This window comes from Leptonotus elevatus, chromosome 16 (genome assembly GCF_054856555.1).
Source record: "Leptonotus elevatus isolate MCC_2025b chromosome 16, RoL_Lele_1.0, whole genome shotgun sequence".
Lineage (NCBI taxonomy): Eukaryota > Metazoa > Chordata > Actinopteri > Syngnathiformes > Syngnathidae > Leptonotus > Leptonotus elevatus.
In genome coordinates, this window is record NC_141254.1 from 15,954,672 (window position 1) to 15,971,157 (window position 16,486).

General features: G+C 41.8%; 2 protein-coding genes across 2 annotated transcripts; one reads left to right on the plus strand and one right to left on the minus strand.

Moving 5' to 3' along the window:
* The first annotated feature begins 748 nt into the window (after positions 1-748).
* On the plus strand, positions 749-6,641 carry LOC147160978 (short transient receptor potential channel 2-like). Its single transcript, XM_086098758.1, has 13 exons — positions 749-821; positions 1,132-1,824; positions 2,455-2,655; positions 2,735-2,899; positions 2,966-3,140; positions 3,214-3,414; positions 3,482-3,644; positions 3,711-3,803; positions 4,157-4,349; positions 4,637-4,764; positions 4,854-4,923; positions 5,022-5,139; positions 5,765-6,641. Exons 1-13 carry the CDS (start codon positions 807-809, stop codon positions 6,517-6,519), a joined length of 2,970 nt encoding a protein of 989 aa, XP_085954884.1. The 5' UTR covers positions 749-806; the 3' UTR covers positions 6,520-6,641.
* A 1,289-nt stretch (positions 6,642-7,930) lies between these two features.
* rrm1 (ribonucleotide reductase M1 polypeptide) lies at positions 7,931-16,244 on the minus strand. Its single transcript, XM_086098355.1, has 19 exons — positions 16,074-16,244; positions 15,053-15,141; positions 14,772-14,949; positions 14,598-14,698; positions 13,878-13,937; positions 13,756-13,795; positions 13,512-13,674; positions 13,302-13,443; positions 13,130-13,213; positions 12,003-12,164; positions 11,844-11,923; positions 11,564-11,765; positions 11,325-11,474; positions 11,024-11,245; positions 10,045-10,121; positions 9,827-9,962; positions 9,418-9,513; positions 9,146-9,334; positions 7,931-9,062 (listed from the first exon to the last, which is right to left on the minus strand). Exons 1-19 carry the CDS (start codon positions 16,090-16,092, stop codon positions 8,871-8,873), a joined length of 2,382 nt encoding a protein of 793 aa, XP_085954481.1. The 5' UTR covers positions 16,093-16,244; the 3' UTR covers positions 7,931-8,870.
* Positions 16,245-16,486: the final 242 nt, after the last annotated feature.

Genomic DNA, 16,486 nt, shown 5'->3' on the forward strand with positions numbered 1-16,486 from the left:
TTGCATTTCTGCTCATTTTAAACTGTAATTTGTCATTTAGGTTCATGTGAACTGCATTCTGGATTAGTTGTTACAAGGGCGTAGCCATTATTTTAAAAGCGGGGTTTAGGCCTATTCTGATTCACCCTATTGACGATAAAAAACAAACATCTGGGCATTAGAAATAATTCCTTTACACGATGTAAACAGCACGTTGAATTGCTTTTGCCTGTGACTATTGACTGGCATACAAACCAGGCAGATTGTTATAGTAGTGAGTAGTCAAACGACATTTCATCACATTTTGAAATCAAAATAATCCTCACAAATCAAATTACAACGATCCAAAGTCCAATACTTTTCATTGAGTGGAGACCGCCATTTTGACTTTGATTTGTGTAGCCTCCCTTAGGCTAAGCACCTTCAGAATTTTGATATTCTATAATATAGGCTATGTTTTAATTATTTACTCAGCACCCCTTAACCTGAGAGAGAGAGAGAGAGAGAGAGAAATCCTGCAACCTGTTTTGCATGTCTCCCTGGTGTTCCTCAGGGAATGCTGACATCTGCCGCCTGTGCAGTAACAACCACCTTAATTGATACCCTCTCTGTGGAGGAGGCCACGGTTTAAGCAGAAACACTTTGAACAGGTTACATTTTAATTGGCCGGATCCCCATGGGGAGCTGATGGAAATGCGGGTTCCTTGCAGACCGCTTCACATGCTCACAGAGCGCCAAAGTGCTTGTTTCACTTGTCTATCTCCATCCGTTTAGATTGTGTGGAACTGCAATTGCTCCAAATTTGTTCGTGACTGTGTGTATCAGGGATGCAAAACCTCACAGTAAGTAGTCCTATTTATCTAGTAGGCATTTGTAGTAAAAAAAAAAAAAAGATTTCTTGTCTGTTTTCAATAGACTGTCTGAAAGTAAAAGCTAAGATGGAACAGAGCAAAGCCTATGGTAGTGGAGATACTGGTCGAGGTTTAGTCTGCTGGGATAGGCTCCAGCTCACCCGTTCTTCTAATGAGTACGAGCGGTATCGCAAATTAATTTCTCGATCGATATTTTCATTTATTCCAGCCACCTTTCATTTGCTATAAATGCACGAGTGAACCATTGAAAGCAGTGCTAATATTACCTGTACTATGTCAGCCAGATCAATGGCGCGAGATCATGAACAAGAAAATGCGGTTCCCCCCCGAGCTCATTGGTGCCATCCGGGAAGGCAAATTCGAGCTGGTGTGCAGCCTGCTCAAGACGGGCGATGGCATCGTCCGCCAGCTGGACGACTCTGAAGATCGCCTTTGGAGGGAAGCCCTCAACCTGTCCATCCGCCTGGGAAGTGATTGCGTCATGGACGCCCTCCTCCAGGGCGTCAAGTTCGACTTCCGGCAGATTCACGAGGCCCTGCTCGTTGCCGTGGATACCAACCAGCCGCGAGTGGTCAAGCTCCTGCTGGACCGCCTGGATCAGGAGAAAGGAAACAAGATGGACGTGCGCTCCTTCTCTCAAGCCATCTTTGACCACTCCATTGACAACTCGCAGTTTGCCCCCGGCGTGACCCCGCTGACCTTGGCGTGCCAGAAAGATCTCTACGACATCGTCACCATGCTCACGCAAAAGGGTCACGTCATCCCGTGGCCGCACAAGATCTCCTGCGCCTGTCTGGAGTGCCGCAACGGGCGTCAGTACGACCTGCTCAAGTTCTCCTTGTCCCGCATCAACACCTACCGCGGCATCGCCAGCCGCGCTTACCTCTCCATCACTTCTGACGACGCCATGCTCAGCGCCTTCAGTCTCAGCAGCGAGCTGCGCAAACTCTCTCGGAAGGAGCCGGAGTTCAAGGTCAGTGCTCGCTGAGTCTTTATCGCGGCACGGCGGACTAGTGGTTAGAACGTCTGCCTCACGGGGGCTGAGTCTGCGATCTGCTTTGACCGACATTATCTCTTGAGTTTTAAGCTTATGTAAAAATAGTCTTAAGTTTCCAGAACCAGAACATTTTCTGAAGTGTTTTTAGTATCAAACATTTTCTAAGTTTCCCATGTTCTGGGCTAGTCCCATAGAGGTACGTTTTCTAATAGTGTCTAGTACAGTGGTGGGCAAACTCGATCCTCAAGGGCCGGCGTCCTGCAGGTTTTGGAGGTTTCCCTGCTGCAACGCAGCTGATTCCAATCAACGGGATCGTTACCAAGCTTATGCAGAGCTTGCTGATGAGCTATATCAGCTGTGTTGGAGAAGGGAAACCTCCAAAACCTGCAGGACTCCGGCCCTCGAGGACCGAGTGTGCCCACCCCTGGTCTAGTAGGACCTGTTGATGTATCTACAGGTTCTGCCTTCATACCTTCTCCGTAACCACTGAACGGACCTTCCTTGGTCTTTCTTTGTCTTATGAACAACGTTTAACTGCAACTTTTTACAACCACGCGTGCTGATTTTGACAATAATCGGATCCGCCACTCACTGTTTCCCATGCAGCCTCAATACCTGAGCCTGGAGGAGCTTTGTCAAGAGTTTGCTGTGGAGTTACTGGGTATGTGTCGCAACCAGAGTGAGGTGACCACCATTCTCAACAGCTGCGGAGACGAAAGCCAGGACGCCTTGGACGAGCAGGCCTTCGAGGAGGGCATACCAAACCTGTCAAGGCTGCGCCTCGCTGTCAACTACAACCAGAAGCAGGTGCCTGAAGGTGTAGCGACGAGATAGGGAAGACTCGGTCCTGCGCTCACACGTGTCGATCCGTCATGCTTTCGTGCAGTTTGCGGCCCACCCCATCTGCCAACAAGTTCTGTCTTCAATCTGGTGTGGCAACCTGGCGGGTTGGAGAGGTAGCAGGACCGCTTGGAAGCTCTTCGTCTCTGTTGGGATCTTTTTCACCATGCCCGTCCTCTGCCTTGCCTACTGGATTGCACCAAAGTCTAAAGTAACCAAAAATCAGTTCTCCCGTCTCACCATAACACTCGACGATACTTTTGTTTCTCTGCTTCAGGTGGGAAAGATCGTAAGAATCCCTGTGATCAAGTTTCTTCTTCACTCCGCCTCCTATCTGTGGTTCCTCATCACATTACTCGGTGAATCCATAACCATGGAGCTGTATCGGGATACGTTTGCGGGGCGGCAGCAGAACATCCTGCACAGCTCTTTCCACATGGTGTGGGTGGTCGGTGGGTGCGCACTCTCACGCGCCGTTAAACCACTCGACCCGTGATCGAGCCGAGAGTTGCCTTGTCTTGTTAGGATTCTTCTGGTACGAGTGCAAGGAAGTGTGGATCGAGGGTCTGAGGAGTTACTTCATGGACTGGTGGAACTGCTTGGACGTGATGGTGCTCAGCATGTACTTGGCCTCCTTCGCCTTACGCGTGGTCATCGTGCTCAAGGGTCATTTCCTCTGTCTTGACACTAATTGCTCGGAGGAGTGTGCCTACTTCACCCAGACGGGTATGTAAGCAACAGGGTCATAACTTCATACCGTGAGAGACCGCTAAGGTTCATTTCTGTGCGGCAGTACGCGACGACTGGCATCAGGAGGACCCTCAGCTGATTGCGGAGGTTCTGTTCGCAGTTACAAGCATGATGAGCTTCACAAGGCTTGCCTACATTCTCCCAGCGCACGAGTCCCTGGGAACGCTCCAGATCTCCATTGGCAAGATGATTGACGACATGATGAGGTGACAGCGTTTACTATTTGGAAGCCTCTCATGCGTCTTTATATTTTATATCTATGTGGCTTTTAGATTTATGTTCATACTGATGATCATTGGAACGGCCTTCGTATGCGGTATCAACAACGTCTACGTCCCTTATGTCATTTCTCCGCATCTTGGCAGGTGAGTTTAAGCTTCACTCAGTTGATATAGTTTCAGTAGTAGTGACTTAAGTATCACTAACAAATTTGTTACAAATCATTTTTAATCTACTGCAGTAATTGCCTTTGAGAATGTGCTGAAATACTAGCTAACTACGCTAGCTAACAAATACTAGCTAACTGTCATCCTTGAGAATGTGCGGAAATACTAGCTAGCAATACTAGCTAACGTTGTCATCCGTTGTTGTCCTTTCTACGGTACACTATTGTTTTTTTAATCCACCGTTGAACTATAGTACATTGAACTCAGACAAATTCATTCGATAGTTCTGAGACTTGCTTCTCTTTGGTCTTCGTTTGGGTTCTTCATTGCAGATTTAATGAGACTTTCCACTTTCTGTTCTGGACCATGTTCGGTGTGGCCAACCAGGAGTACGTGGACATGCCACAGTTTGTATTGGCCGAGTTTGTTGGACGGATTCTGTACGGCATCTTCACGCTCGTCATTGTCATTGTCTTACTCAACATGCTTATTGCTATGATCACCAACTCCTTTCAGAAGATTGAGGTATACGGTCTGTTGAAGTTTCCTACTATGAAGTAAATGTATGTTTTATTTATCTATTTATTATTATTATTATTATTAAGGCTATTACAATCCTGGCTAGGCTATTGTTTAGCATGTCTGCCTCACAATCGCAAAGCTCTCTGGGTTCAAATCTGGGCTCAGGTGCTTCCCTCCACATTCCAATGTTAGCTAACTTAAGCTAATTTGAACGGACGGTCTCATGTGCTAAACAATGTGGATATATAGGCAGATTTCGATCCGATGTCGATGTCAGAACATCATTTCAGGACGACGCAGATGTTGAGTGGAAGTTTGCCAGATCCAAGCTGTATCTCAGTTACTTCCGAGAGGGCCTCACCATGCCTGTCCCATTCAACATCATCCCTTCGCCAAAAGCTTTCTTCTACATATTAAGGTGAGCGTCAAACAAGCAAGCTGCAAAAGGATTTCATCTTTTTTTTCCCCCATATTTTCCAATGTGTTCATTTTGGAATCCTCTCTCAGGGGTATCTTTAGGCGTATCTGCTGCTGCGTTAACTTTAATTCGGCGAAATACCCACCAATTGCTTCTTTGGTAAGATTTTATGTGACAAAATAAATTAATATTGGCACATATATTTTCTTACCTACATTTGTAATTAGAACGTTTTTTTGTTGTTGTTTTATGTGAAGTCCAGCAAAGAGGGCTCAGAGGACAGCCAGGTTCCGTACCGCCAGCAGGTGATCAGAGCTCTGGTGCAGCGATACATTGAATCGGCTCGCAGAGAGTTCGAAGAGACCAAGAGGAAAGGTAACACACGAATGTTGACTGTATTGCACAAATAGTGATTATCTTTAATGGCAGAGTAAAATCAATACTTTCAGTTCAAAAGTGGATGCTGCTTGACAGCCATATTATTGATTTTGTTACGTGGATGATAAGGTTTTTATTGTGTTAATCATTAATTAGTGTTCCCTGTTTGAAAAGAGCTTTTATAATGTATTTCTCAGTGAATACAACAACTTTTTTTCTGAATTTTGACAACCTCTCATTGAATTTTTGAGAATTCAGCCCATTTTGCTGTCAACTGAAAATGACATCACAGTTGCTCAGGTTTCTGGAAATGACCAATCACAGCTCACCTGTTTTCTGACTTTAGTCATGTGACATTCACAAGCTGATCTGCGATTGCTCCTGATCGTAGCTGAGCAAGTGTGATATCATCTTGAGTCGGTGGCAAAATGGCTGCCCCCTCAGATGGATAAAACAAGTGGATTTTGCTGCTTAATTCATATTCCACAAGCACAATATTGAGCAGAATACCGTGTTTGGACCATTATTATTGTAAAGAACATTTTTTTTATTTACTTAATCAGAAGAAAATCCACAAAAACAAAACACATTCAAATGCATTCCCGCAATGTTTCCCCATCAGATATTGGTAATCGCATCACTGAGCTCAACAAATCCGTCATGAGGATACACAATGACCTAAAAGTGGTCCATCAGCATTTGGTCGACGAGGGCCACCCTGCAGCCGACACGCCGTCCAAGGATGGCTCATCTTTCCTGGGTAAATACATCTTCGGCGCCAGAAACAATTTCCGAGGCTTTAACAGCCAGCTGGATGAGAAAACGGCATCACGTGACATAACGGTGCATCACGGAGAGGAAGAGGAGGATAACGTAAAATCCCAAGCGGATGAAAAGGAGTCGGACGCGCATCGCGGGGTCGAATGTGGCGAGGCGGGGTCAAGGCTGGCATCACATAGTGATTTGGTGAAGATGGAGGAGGGGAGAGTTCAGCTGGAAAAAGAGCAGCTCGAAGCCAACGAAAGTGACATCACAGTTGCTCAGGGCTCAGAGGAGGTTGTTACTGCATGTTTAAATACAGAGGAAGGAAAGGAGATGCTTTCTGATACCCCCAAAGGAGTTAAAAAAGAAATAAATGAGGTTGACACATTTAACAATATAGAGCTACAAGAAAAGAAAATAGAGGCCCGATGGATAAAAGGGCGTCAATTTGAGCCAAATATCCGCGAAAGATGTGATGAAGGTGAAAATCCTGTGAGCCAGACAACAATACCTTCACCTTCTGGCAGCAGCAGTTCCCGGGACACGGGATTTGGTTCTGAAGACGGGGAGGCCTCCATTGATGAGACAGAGAGCAGCAAGACTGTAGTTGAGTAACATGTTGGTTTTGTAGATTTTAAATTGGCACTTGGTCATATTTATTCATTCACATTTGAAAAGCCTTTCATTTCAGTCCATAAACAGGTACGCGAATGGCGCATCTAAAAACAAATTCAATATCATCGACTTCATGACTTGAAACTGTCATTTGTATATTATACAGATTCAAAATCAGAAAAAATAAAATCATGAAATATTTCATGCACTCTTGTGTGTTGTGAATCTACATAATGTACAGTCACATGACATTCACTTTTTGAAGATTTGCAAGGGATAGTGTATCATATTTAGTGTCATCTAATGGTGAAATAATAATTCATTCTTTTTAAAAACCCACTTGCAGCTAGTGTCGGACCCAATGAGTTGACCGGCTCTTACCTTCCACAGCTGGGGCCTGCTGGTGTTCGTCGCTGATTCCGGTGATTCGGGCTCCCGCTGCTTGTCGCCTTCGACTTTGCTCTAGCTAGCTTTTACTAGCTTCTTCCGCTAGCTGCTTTTGTTAGCCACTCCGGCCTATCGCTCCGAGCCTCCGACTAACTCCCCCCTAGCCAATCTTAGCTGCTGTGGCTAAATCCGGCTTGCTCAGTCTTTCGGCGTTTGTCCGCCGGGGTTCTCGCCTAACTACCAAGTCGCTCGCCGAGATGCTCGCTCGCTCAGACAAAATAAGAATTGGTGGTAGGCTTGTGAAACTTAATGCTAATAATGCAAAGCACCACAGACAGTGTCCATTAAATTGAAGGGAGAAAAAAAAGTTTCATTCTTTTACATTCTATGTACTTATTTCATTATTAAATGATTTTTATAAAGTAAAATACTGTATTATATTTTGGATGTGTGTGTGTGTGTGGGGGGGGGGGGGGGGGGGGTTAGTATAATGCCATTTCCATTTTTATTATAAACAGCATGTTCACAGAACAAATTAAAATAATGTCAAGACTACAGAGTAAATGAAGTTTTCCATATTAATTTATTATAATTTACCTTTAAATTTAACTCTTAAATTATTCCGGCAGCTCTTGAAATACCCGTTTGTACGGAATAGATAAGTTCCATAGAAAACATTGGTTCAGCTGAAGATAAAAAGTGCGATATAAATCCGATGTATTGTATATATTTATCCAGACTATTAAAATGAGGGGAAAAAAATCAATAAGATGGGTACAGTGTTTGTGCAGCAGACAACCCACTAATGCCTCAGTGTAACAGTTGCAGGTCTCAGCTTGCTCCACACGTTCCGCTCCCATGAGGTCGCCCTCGTTAATTTATCACCTGAAGCATGTCCCCAATGCACTTTGCATCCATCTCCTCCGATGGAAAACGTGTTGGTGTTGTTTGGATGTTGCTTTCCCATCTCATTGTATGGAGAAGTTTCTGGCGTACTGTAGCTATAGCAACCGATCAACTGCAATGGCATCCATGTCATGTTTATTTATCTGACTCTGAGATACTCAGTGGGAAAAGAAGCAAACAGCATTCATCTTGTGCAGAGACAAATTAACATACAACTTATGTGACAATAATTTACAATTGGAATACTGCATGCCATCATAATCCATTATTACTTTATGTAATCACATGATAAATCCTATCAAACCCCTGAACGTATATAGGCTTTTTGCACATTGACGGCTATAGACGTTAAAAATTCATTTGAACTATTTCTATTAGTTTAAAATGTTTTCCCACTTTTGTTAACAAGAGTATGAAACCCTAGAAATGTTTTTTATTGTACATTTAGAACAGATATCAAATTTGTGATTAATCATGAGTTAACTAGTGAAGTCAAGCGATTAATTATGATGACAATTTTTTATTGCCTGACAAATTTTTAATACTTTTCTGTTTTGCTTTTTTTTTTCTTAATTAAAGAAAATATTATTAAAAAGTAAAAATTACGCCCCTAATTTTTAATAATCTTTTGTTTTTCTTTTTTTAAGAAAAGATTATTAAAAATTAGGGGCGCACTTTTTTTCCGTAATTAATCGCATGATTTCACTAGTTAACCCATAATTTTTTATATATCTGTTCGAAATGCACAATAAACATTTTTTCTAGGTTTTCATACTCTTGTTTACAAAAGTGGGAAAAAGTACTAAACTAGTTCAAATGAATTTTGGACATCTATAGCCGTCAATGGCAGTGAATGAGTTAATTGCTTCCTATTGATCCATACAATACACTGTACAATATAACAGAAAATCCCAGCAACTATTAAATAACTTCAAAGCTTAGTGACCAAATGGAATTCCAAAACTAAAACTCGAGCACATAATATTTACAAATCGAAAGTACATTGTAGTGGCAAAAATATGTTAAAAGGCAATTTTGCACCTCGTGTAGAGATTCCCCTAAGAGCCACACATAAGACACTCGTCTTTATTGGCTAGCGAACACACCATGGCGGCAAGGTTGCGCTCTTTGCTCTCCTCCTCGGAACCCTTGGTCATCTGAGCGTCTTTTAGCTTCTCTTTGTTGAGAGTGAACTGGATGGGGTTGGCTGCGGGCTTCGTCCTCAGGTAGTACATGCCCGTTTTAAGGCCCTGCACGCCAAAACGAGTCGGTTAGCTTACGGGGGGGGGGGACATGCGTACTTTTGGGATGCGTCCTCTTCGATATGACTCACCAACTTCCAGCCGTAGAAGTGCATGCTGCTCAGTTTGCCGTAGTTGGGCTCGGCAATGTGGATGTTGAGCGACTGGCTCTGATCGATGTAGGCGCCGCGGTCCGCCGCCATTTTCAAGACAGTTTTCTGAGAGATCTCCCACACAGTTTTATACAACTGCTTCAAATCTGCTGGGATTTCCTCGATGGCCTGTTCAAAACAAATATGTCAACGCCAAATTTAACTATGGGATTGATAAGAGGAAAGAGGGATCAGGTTATGTGACCGTTTACCTGGATGGAGCCGTTCTGAGCAATTAGTTGGTTCTTCATGTCGTCACTCCACAGTCCTCTCTCTGTCAGGTCCTTCAGCAGGTGAGGATTAACAATCTGCCCGAAAGACATGTATAGTATAATTGCGTGTGATTGGCCAGGCTAGGTAGACAGCAAGATACTAAGATAACCCAAAAAAAAAAAAAAAAACATTACTGGTAAATGACTCCTCAAGCCTTTCTTTTGTCTAAATTAAGTAACTCAACTCATTTCAACACCAAATGCCACAACATACCGACACTTAAAAAACACTATTTTTCCTTTAGAATGAGCCTAAAAACATCAACAGAATAGATTAAAAAAAAAATAAATAAAAAAAAAACAGTAAAAAAGTACATTCATGTAATATTGATCCATGAATAGTGCTGACCTGAAACTCCCCTGACAGCACCCTGCGGGTGTAGATGTTGCTGGTGTAGGCCTCGATGGACTCGTTGTTCCCGAGGATCTGGGCGGTGGAGGCTGTTGGCATGGGTGCCAAGAGCAGACTGTTCCGAACGCCGTGCCTGAAAGACACGCGGGGAAAGGAAGTCAGTCCAGAGGCCGCGATGAGTCACAAAAATATGTTTTCCTATCAGGAATACGTACTTGGATATTTTCTCCTTCAAGGCTCTCCAGTCCCTCAAATCAGTCGGGGTTCGCCCCCACATGTCATACTGAAGGATCTGCGGAGCAAGAAACAAAAATATTTAAGTTTGGAGTATCCATGTTGTAACTGGGGCCTGACAGATTCATCATACGTGATTAGCTTCTTTTTTTTTTTTTTAATTGACAAGGGAAAAAAGGCTGGTTATTTATTTATTTTGCTGATTTAAAGATTTCTTTATACACATTACAACGTAAAACCAAGATAACAGCATTTAAACATTCCCCCCCCCCAAAAAAACCCTGCTATTTTTTTATGATTTTTTTTTTTTCGCATAAGTTTAGAGATTTTTTCAAATAAATTCCAACATGCTTGTGTCAGCTAAATGCCACGAGGGCAAGTAAAAGGAAAAAAGGAGGTTACTTTTTTTTATTTGCATTTGACCTACATTAAACCAATATGTTTGAGAAGTAAGTAAACACTGCTTATTTGTAATTTTATGATACATTTGTATGTATACATGTAACATATTTCCGAGTTCAAATGTATTTGAAAGTAGGTTCGAAAGTACTTAAATACGTTTACATATCTGCAAGTATGTTCCAATGTAATTGTAACCTAATGTCAAAAACTATTATTGAGGAAAATAAAATAAAGTTGTTATTTATTATTATTATTTATTTATTTATTTTTGTATTTGGCCTATATTATACGTTTGATAATTCTGTAAACATTTTTTATGATAAATCCGTTTGACCGTTAAATACATTGAAACGTATTTGCAAATATGTTCGAAATAATTTGCCAGTCCAAAAATGTTTACTCCACGTTAGCATTTCCTTGCGTCCGCAGTTCAGGGATCCGAAAATAAGTTATTGTATTCATGATATATTTCTTAACTAGCTAATTAATCGCCCTAAAAAAAAAAAAAAAATCCATATTGGTTGGCTGGATTTGAGACATTCTCAAAGCAGCTCTCACCCCCTTGCTGACAGGAGAACCAGCGTAGGTTGCGTAAGGCCCAAACTCCGCCGCCAGCTCACAGCTGGCCTCCAAAGCGGCGTAGTAGATGGTCTCAAATATTTGGACGTTGAGCAGCTGAGCCTCCTGGCTTTCGAAAGGGTAACGCATCAGGATGAAGGCGTCGGCCAGGCCTTGAACGCCAATTCCTATTGGCCGGTGACGTCTGTTAGAGCGCTCAGCCTATAGAGCGGAGGAGCATAGAGTTCAGCATTAAAACACGCAAGGGGTCGTGCTGATAGCTGATTTTCGATTCGTGTACCTCGGGTACAGGGTAGTAGTTGATGTCAATGATCTTGTTGAGGTTCTTCACGATGACTTTGGTGACGGCTGAAAGCTTTTTGAAGTCGTACTTCTTCTCCGAGGTGACGTACATATTGAGGGCGATGGAAGCCAGGTTACACACCGCAACCTAAATTACAGACTTGTGTTATACATCAAATCACAACCAAGATTCAAAAAATAATAATAATAATAACAATCCATATTGGGTCATCATACCTCATCTTTGCTGGTGTACTCCACAATCTCAGTGCACAGGTTGCTGGATTTGATGGTCCCCAGGTTCTGCTGGTTGCTCTTCCCGTTGCAGGCGTCCTTGTACAGCATGTATGGCGTGCCGGTTTCAGTCTGGGACTCGATGATGGCGTGCCACACTTGCTGAGCCTTCACCACGCGCTTGGCCCGGCCCTCCTCCTCATATCTGAGGAACGGACGACATTTGCCGAGCGTGTTGGTGTGCCGCAGAATGAGTTGCTGATAAATTGAAATCTTCTCCCACCTCGTGTAGAGCTCCTCAAACTCTCCTCCCCAGCACTCGTCCAACCCGGGACATTCATTGGGGCACATGAGGGACCAGTCCTAAAAGGAGCAAGACAGGAGGAGTAAGTAACTTTAAAATCAAATTAATAATAATTAGGTAAAGATTTCTTTTTCGAACCTGACTGCTTTCTACTCGTTTCATGAAGAGGTCTGGGATCCACAAAGCGAAAAAAAGGTCTCGGGCTCTCTTCTCCTCTTTACCTGTGTTCTTCTTCAACTCCAAAAAGTCAAATATGTCAAAATGCCACGGCTCTAAGTAGATAGCGAACGCACCGGGTCTCTGTAGAAATACAGGTAGAACATTTTTAACAATTAACCGAATCAGATTTATTGGCAAAGTACATTCACACGACCGGTCACAAAAAATAACAGGGGGAGACAGAATGGAAGCCTGGCAGTTCACTAGTTAGTGCCCCGAGTTCCTTAGATGGAAAAAGTAAACATAAGGAAGGAGGGGGGGGGGGGGGTGAAAGTTCCCTCATAACTTCCCAATATCATAACTAGTATTTTGAAGTTTTACAATTTGGAATAATGCGTTATGTTGGGAAGCTTATCTCACAAGACTCTTAAGTGAGCAGAAAGAGGATTATTTTCACAATCGTGTTTTGCTAATTTTGGCGATGCCAAAGATGGAAGGTGTGCCGGAGCTGGATTCCCAGCACAAAATGATGGAATAATAATAATAATAATAATAATAAGAGGAAAAAGAGCAGAATGTTCACTTAAATGTGAGGCATGTTCTTAAGCGAGTAGGATTTTGTTCCCCCTTCACAAAACATGGCATTTTTAAAGGGGGTGTAGACTTTTTATAAGCACTATGCATCACAGTTATGTTTTTTTTCTTTTTTTAATACCAAAATTGTTTCACTTTTTTTATTGTATGACTGTAAGAATTTTACTTAAAAAACTGATAGTACAGTTAAAGTAGGTTTTATCAGACGTGACAAATTAGATCACAGGTGTCAAACTCTCAGCCTGGGGGCCAGATATGGCCCCCATAAGCAAATAAAGCATGTCAACGTCCATGAAAAATCTGTACCAAAATTCAATTTTACAGTAACTTGAACAATTATTGAACACATTTTTACCCTTGACTTCTGATTTTAAAAAAACTAGTAGGGGATTAAACATTGATATGCTATGATCTATTATCTGAGTGAAACTGTAACCACAATTTGGCCTGCAACGTGACACAAATGAGTTTTCACACCCCTGAATTAGATGTTAAAAGATGCCTCTCCTGACCTTGTTGCCTCCTTGGTCAACATAACGTGCCGTGTTGTTGTAAACGCGAAGCATAGGAATCAGCCCATTCGAAGTGGCGTTTGTCTGAAATGAAAATAGTTTGGTTTTTTTTCCTTCTCATTTTTAATGATATGATCCATGATTGTTGTATATTGGCGCGGCAAACGCTCACCCCGGCAATGTAGCTGCCAGTCGCTCTGATGCAGCTGACGGCCAGTCCGATGCCTCCCGCTGACTTCGAGATGAGGGCACAATCCGTCAGTGTGTCATAAATACCATCGATGCTGTCATCCTTCATTGTTAGCAGGAAGCAACTGTAAAATAAAGAAAGAAAGAAATTCAGCAGCATTTGCGTTGCTGCCTTGATCACGGTTGTCCTCACCTGGATAGTTGTGGCTTGTTGGTACCAGCGTTGAACAGAGTGGGGGAGGCGTGCGTGAACCATTTCTCTGACAGTAGGTTGTAGGTCTCAATGGCGGCGTCGATGTCTCTTTCGTGAATGCCTACTGCTACCCTCATTAGCATGTGCTGCGGTCTCTCAGCAACTGCACAAATAGAACTTTGGCTAATGAAAACCAAATAGGCTCGTCCTCGAGTATGACTTGGAGAAAAAAAACGGTCCTCACCTTTGCCGTTTATTTTCAACAAGTATGATCGCTCAAGAGTCTACCGACAGAAGAGGAAAGTTACACGTGGGCGCCAAAGGTTGGATTGAGACATTTCTCGTAATTAACCAGCAAAAAATCACCTTAAAACCAAAGAAGTTGTAGGAAAAGTCTCTGTCGTAAATGATGGCGGAGTTGAGACGCTGCGAAATAAAGACAATTAATTAAGCTGAGTATTGTGGTCACACTGAAAGAGGAAAGAAAATACTGACACGGGGAATAAAGCAAGTTAAGAGAATTAATTTGTAATGCACTTTACATTTCAAAGAATAATCTTTCATTGTTTTTTTGGGGGGAAATTGTATCCATCAAAAGTACTAGTGGTATCGCTGTTGGCGACTACTTGAGTTGAGTACTCATACTGTGATATTGAATATGAAAAAAACGATTTACAATGAACCACTGTAATTTTATTACAATACATTTGTTGTAATATTTGTAAGAATGAAGATGGAATTTCTCAGTAAGTGCAAATCACGTCACAATGAGGTATGTTTGGGTTGTTGGGTTTGTTCAATCATCAAAATTCCAAAAAAAAAAAAAACTACCATTACTTTTATTCTTGTGAATGTTGTTTTCTTCTTGAATAATATTTCTTTACTCTCAGAATGTTAGCCTTTTTTTTGTTGTTGTAAATTTATCACTTCAAGTAAAAACTGAATTTATTCTTCAAATATTTAAAAATTCAATCTCGTAATATTTTGTCTTCATCCGGGACTATATTACTAGTTTTTGCAGCATCTTTCTTCCTTTAATAGTCAGATGTATTTGTTGCGGTCCTCAAGCATAATTCATCAGCTTACAGCCTTATTTTCCAGCACAATGTTAAGTGTCTCCTTCGAAATCATGGGAAGGTGACGCTTGTTGATTGGGTTGATGTACGCGTACAGGTCCTCCATCACATCTTCAAAAGAATCAAAAGATTATTATTTACTGCTATAGGTTGTCTTGATGGTGGCTGCCGTTATCCAACTTACCGCTGAAGACTTTCTTGGTCTCCTTGTGCAGATTGGACACGGCAATCCGCGCCGCTAGGATGGCGTAGTCGGGGTGTTTGGTAGTCAGGGTGGCGGCGGTCTCTGCCGCCAAGGTGTCCAGCTCAACAGTGGTCACTCCGTTGTACAAACCCTGAATCACCTTCATTGTGATTCCGGTCTGTGCACACAGGGAGTTCGAGTTTAAACAAATACTGTATAACATTCTAGTACTTACTTTTTTTTTTTTTTAATGTATATATTTTATTTTTTGAGGAACTTACAGGGTCCACAAAGTCAGAATTGAGGCCATAGCAAAGCTTCTGAATGCGAGATGTGATTTTATCAAAGCTGACTGCCTCTTGGCGTCCATCTGGGGGGGAGGGGGGGATATTGAATAAAAAAAATTATGAGCTGGTTGTGTCACTCGACAGTCGACATATACACAATAATTACTAAAAAAACATTTTAGCCATCTAGAGGAAGAGAAAAAATCTCATGACTCAGCGGGAAGGTCATCAAGGTTATTGCTCTGACCATGAATACGTTTAAAAAAATAATAATCACGAAACCCTCTTAAAACACATTTATATCTCTTTTATTTAAGTGTAAGTTTGTTCTAACCAATTATTCCACAGTATTTTTGAAATATGTTTTTCAGATGACTGCATATCTGTAAAATACACAGCAAAATATGATATGATGTTAAATATTTCATAATAATAGTTCAGTTTATGGTTTAACCGGATTAATCAGATTAAGATGGTTTATTACCAAACAAAAAAAAATTTTGGGTTTTCAAGTAATGTTTTGTCTAAATTGTCCTCCCATTCTGTAATGACTCACATAAGGTATTGAAGTCCTTTGCTTAAAATTGTTTACAAAGGGTGCGGCAACGATCACCTGTCAAACCAGTCACAATAACTAAAGCCACTTGGCGAGCATCACCCAATATTGTGCACCATCATCTGCCTTGTACTTTAATTGTTGGTTTTACTTAAAACAAACAAACAAATCAAGCAAACATATATAATTGTAATAAGAATGTGCAATATGTTTATTTGTTGTTCATAAACGAAGGCTTTGTTTGCTTTGTGTGTGTGTGTGTGTGCAAAAACACAGCTCACTTTACACTACACATAATAACAGTGAAGACAAGGCAATTGCAATCTAATTATTTTTTTAACGTTTCAATATATCTAAATCATAAGCGATACGTCATTTTGAAGTTTTTAAAAACTGCGCATCCGAGTGCATCGCATGATTTACAAAACAGACTGTTAATAAAAAATAAAGGCACTTTACCTCGTTTGATCACATGCATGTTGACAGCTTCGTCGGACAGCGACTATTGTTTTTGTCTTCACAGTAACCTCAAAATTGGCTCCAAATTAAAGTTTTTATTTCTGCAGCAACGCTTGGTGGACACAGTTGAATTTGATGACAAGAGCGCCAACGGCTACCGACTAGTAATATCGCGTCGGCCGCTCGACCAATCAGATGAGACTCTAGTCGTATTTTTAACCAATCGCTATCCTCCATAGGGGTCTCTTACAACTTCCGCTTCCTTTTCCGGTCTGAATGTGGCGGGAGTACTCAAACAACAGGTTTAGACTTGAACCAACAATTAAATTCATAGCGACGGGACAGCAACGTTAACTTTTAAAGCTATGAATGAAAGGGTGCTAAAAAAAAAATCGCACTTGGAGTAATAATGT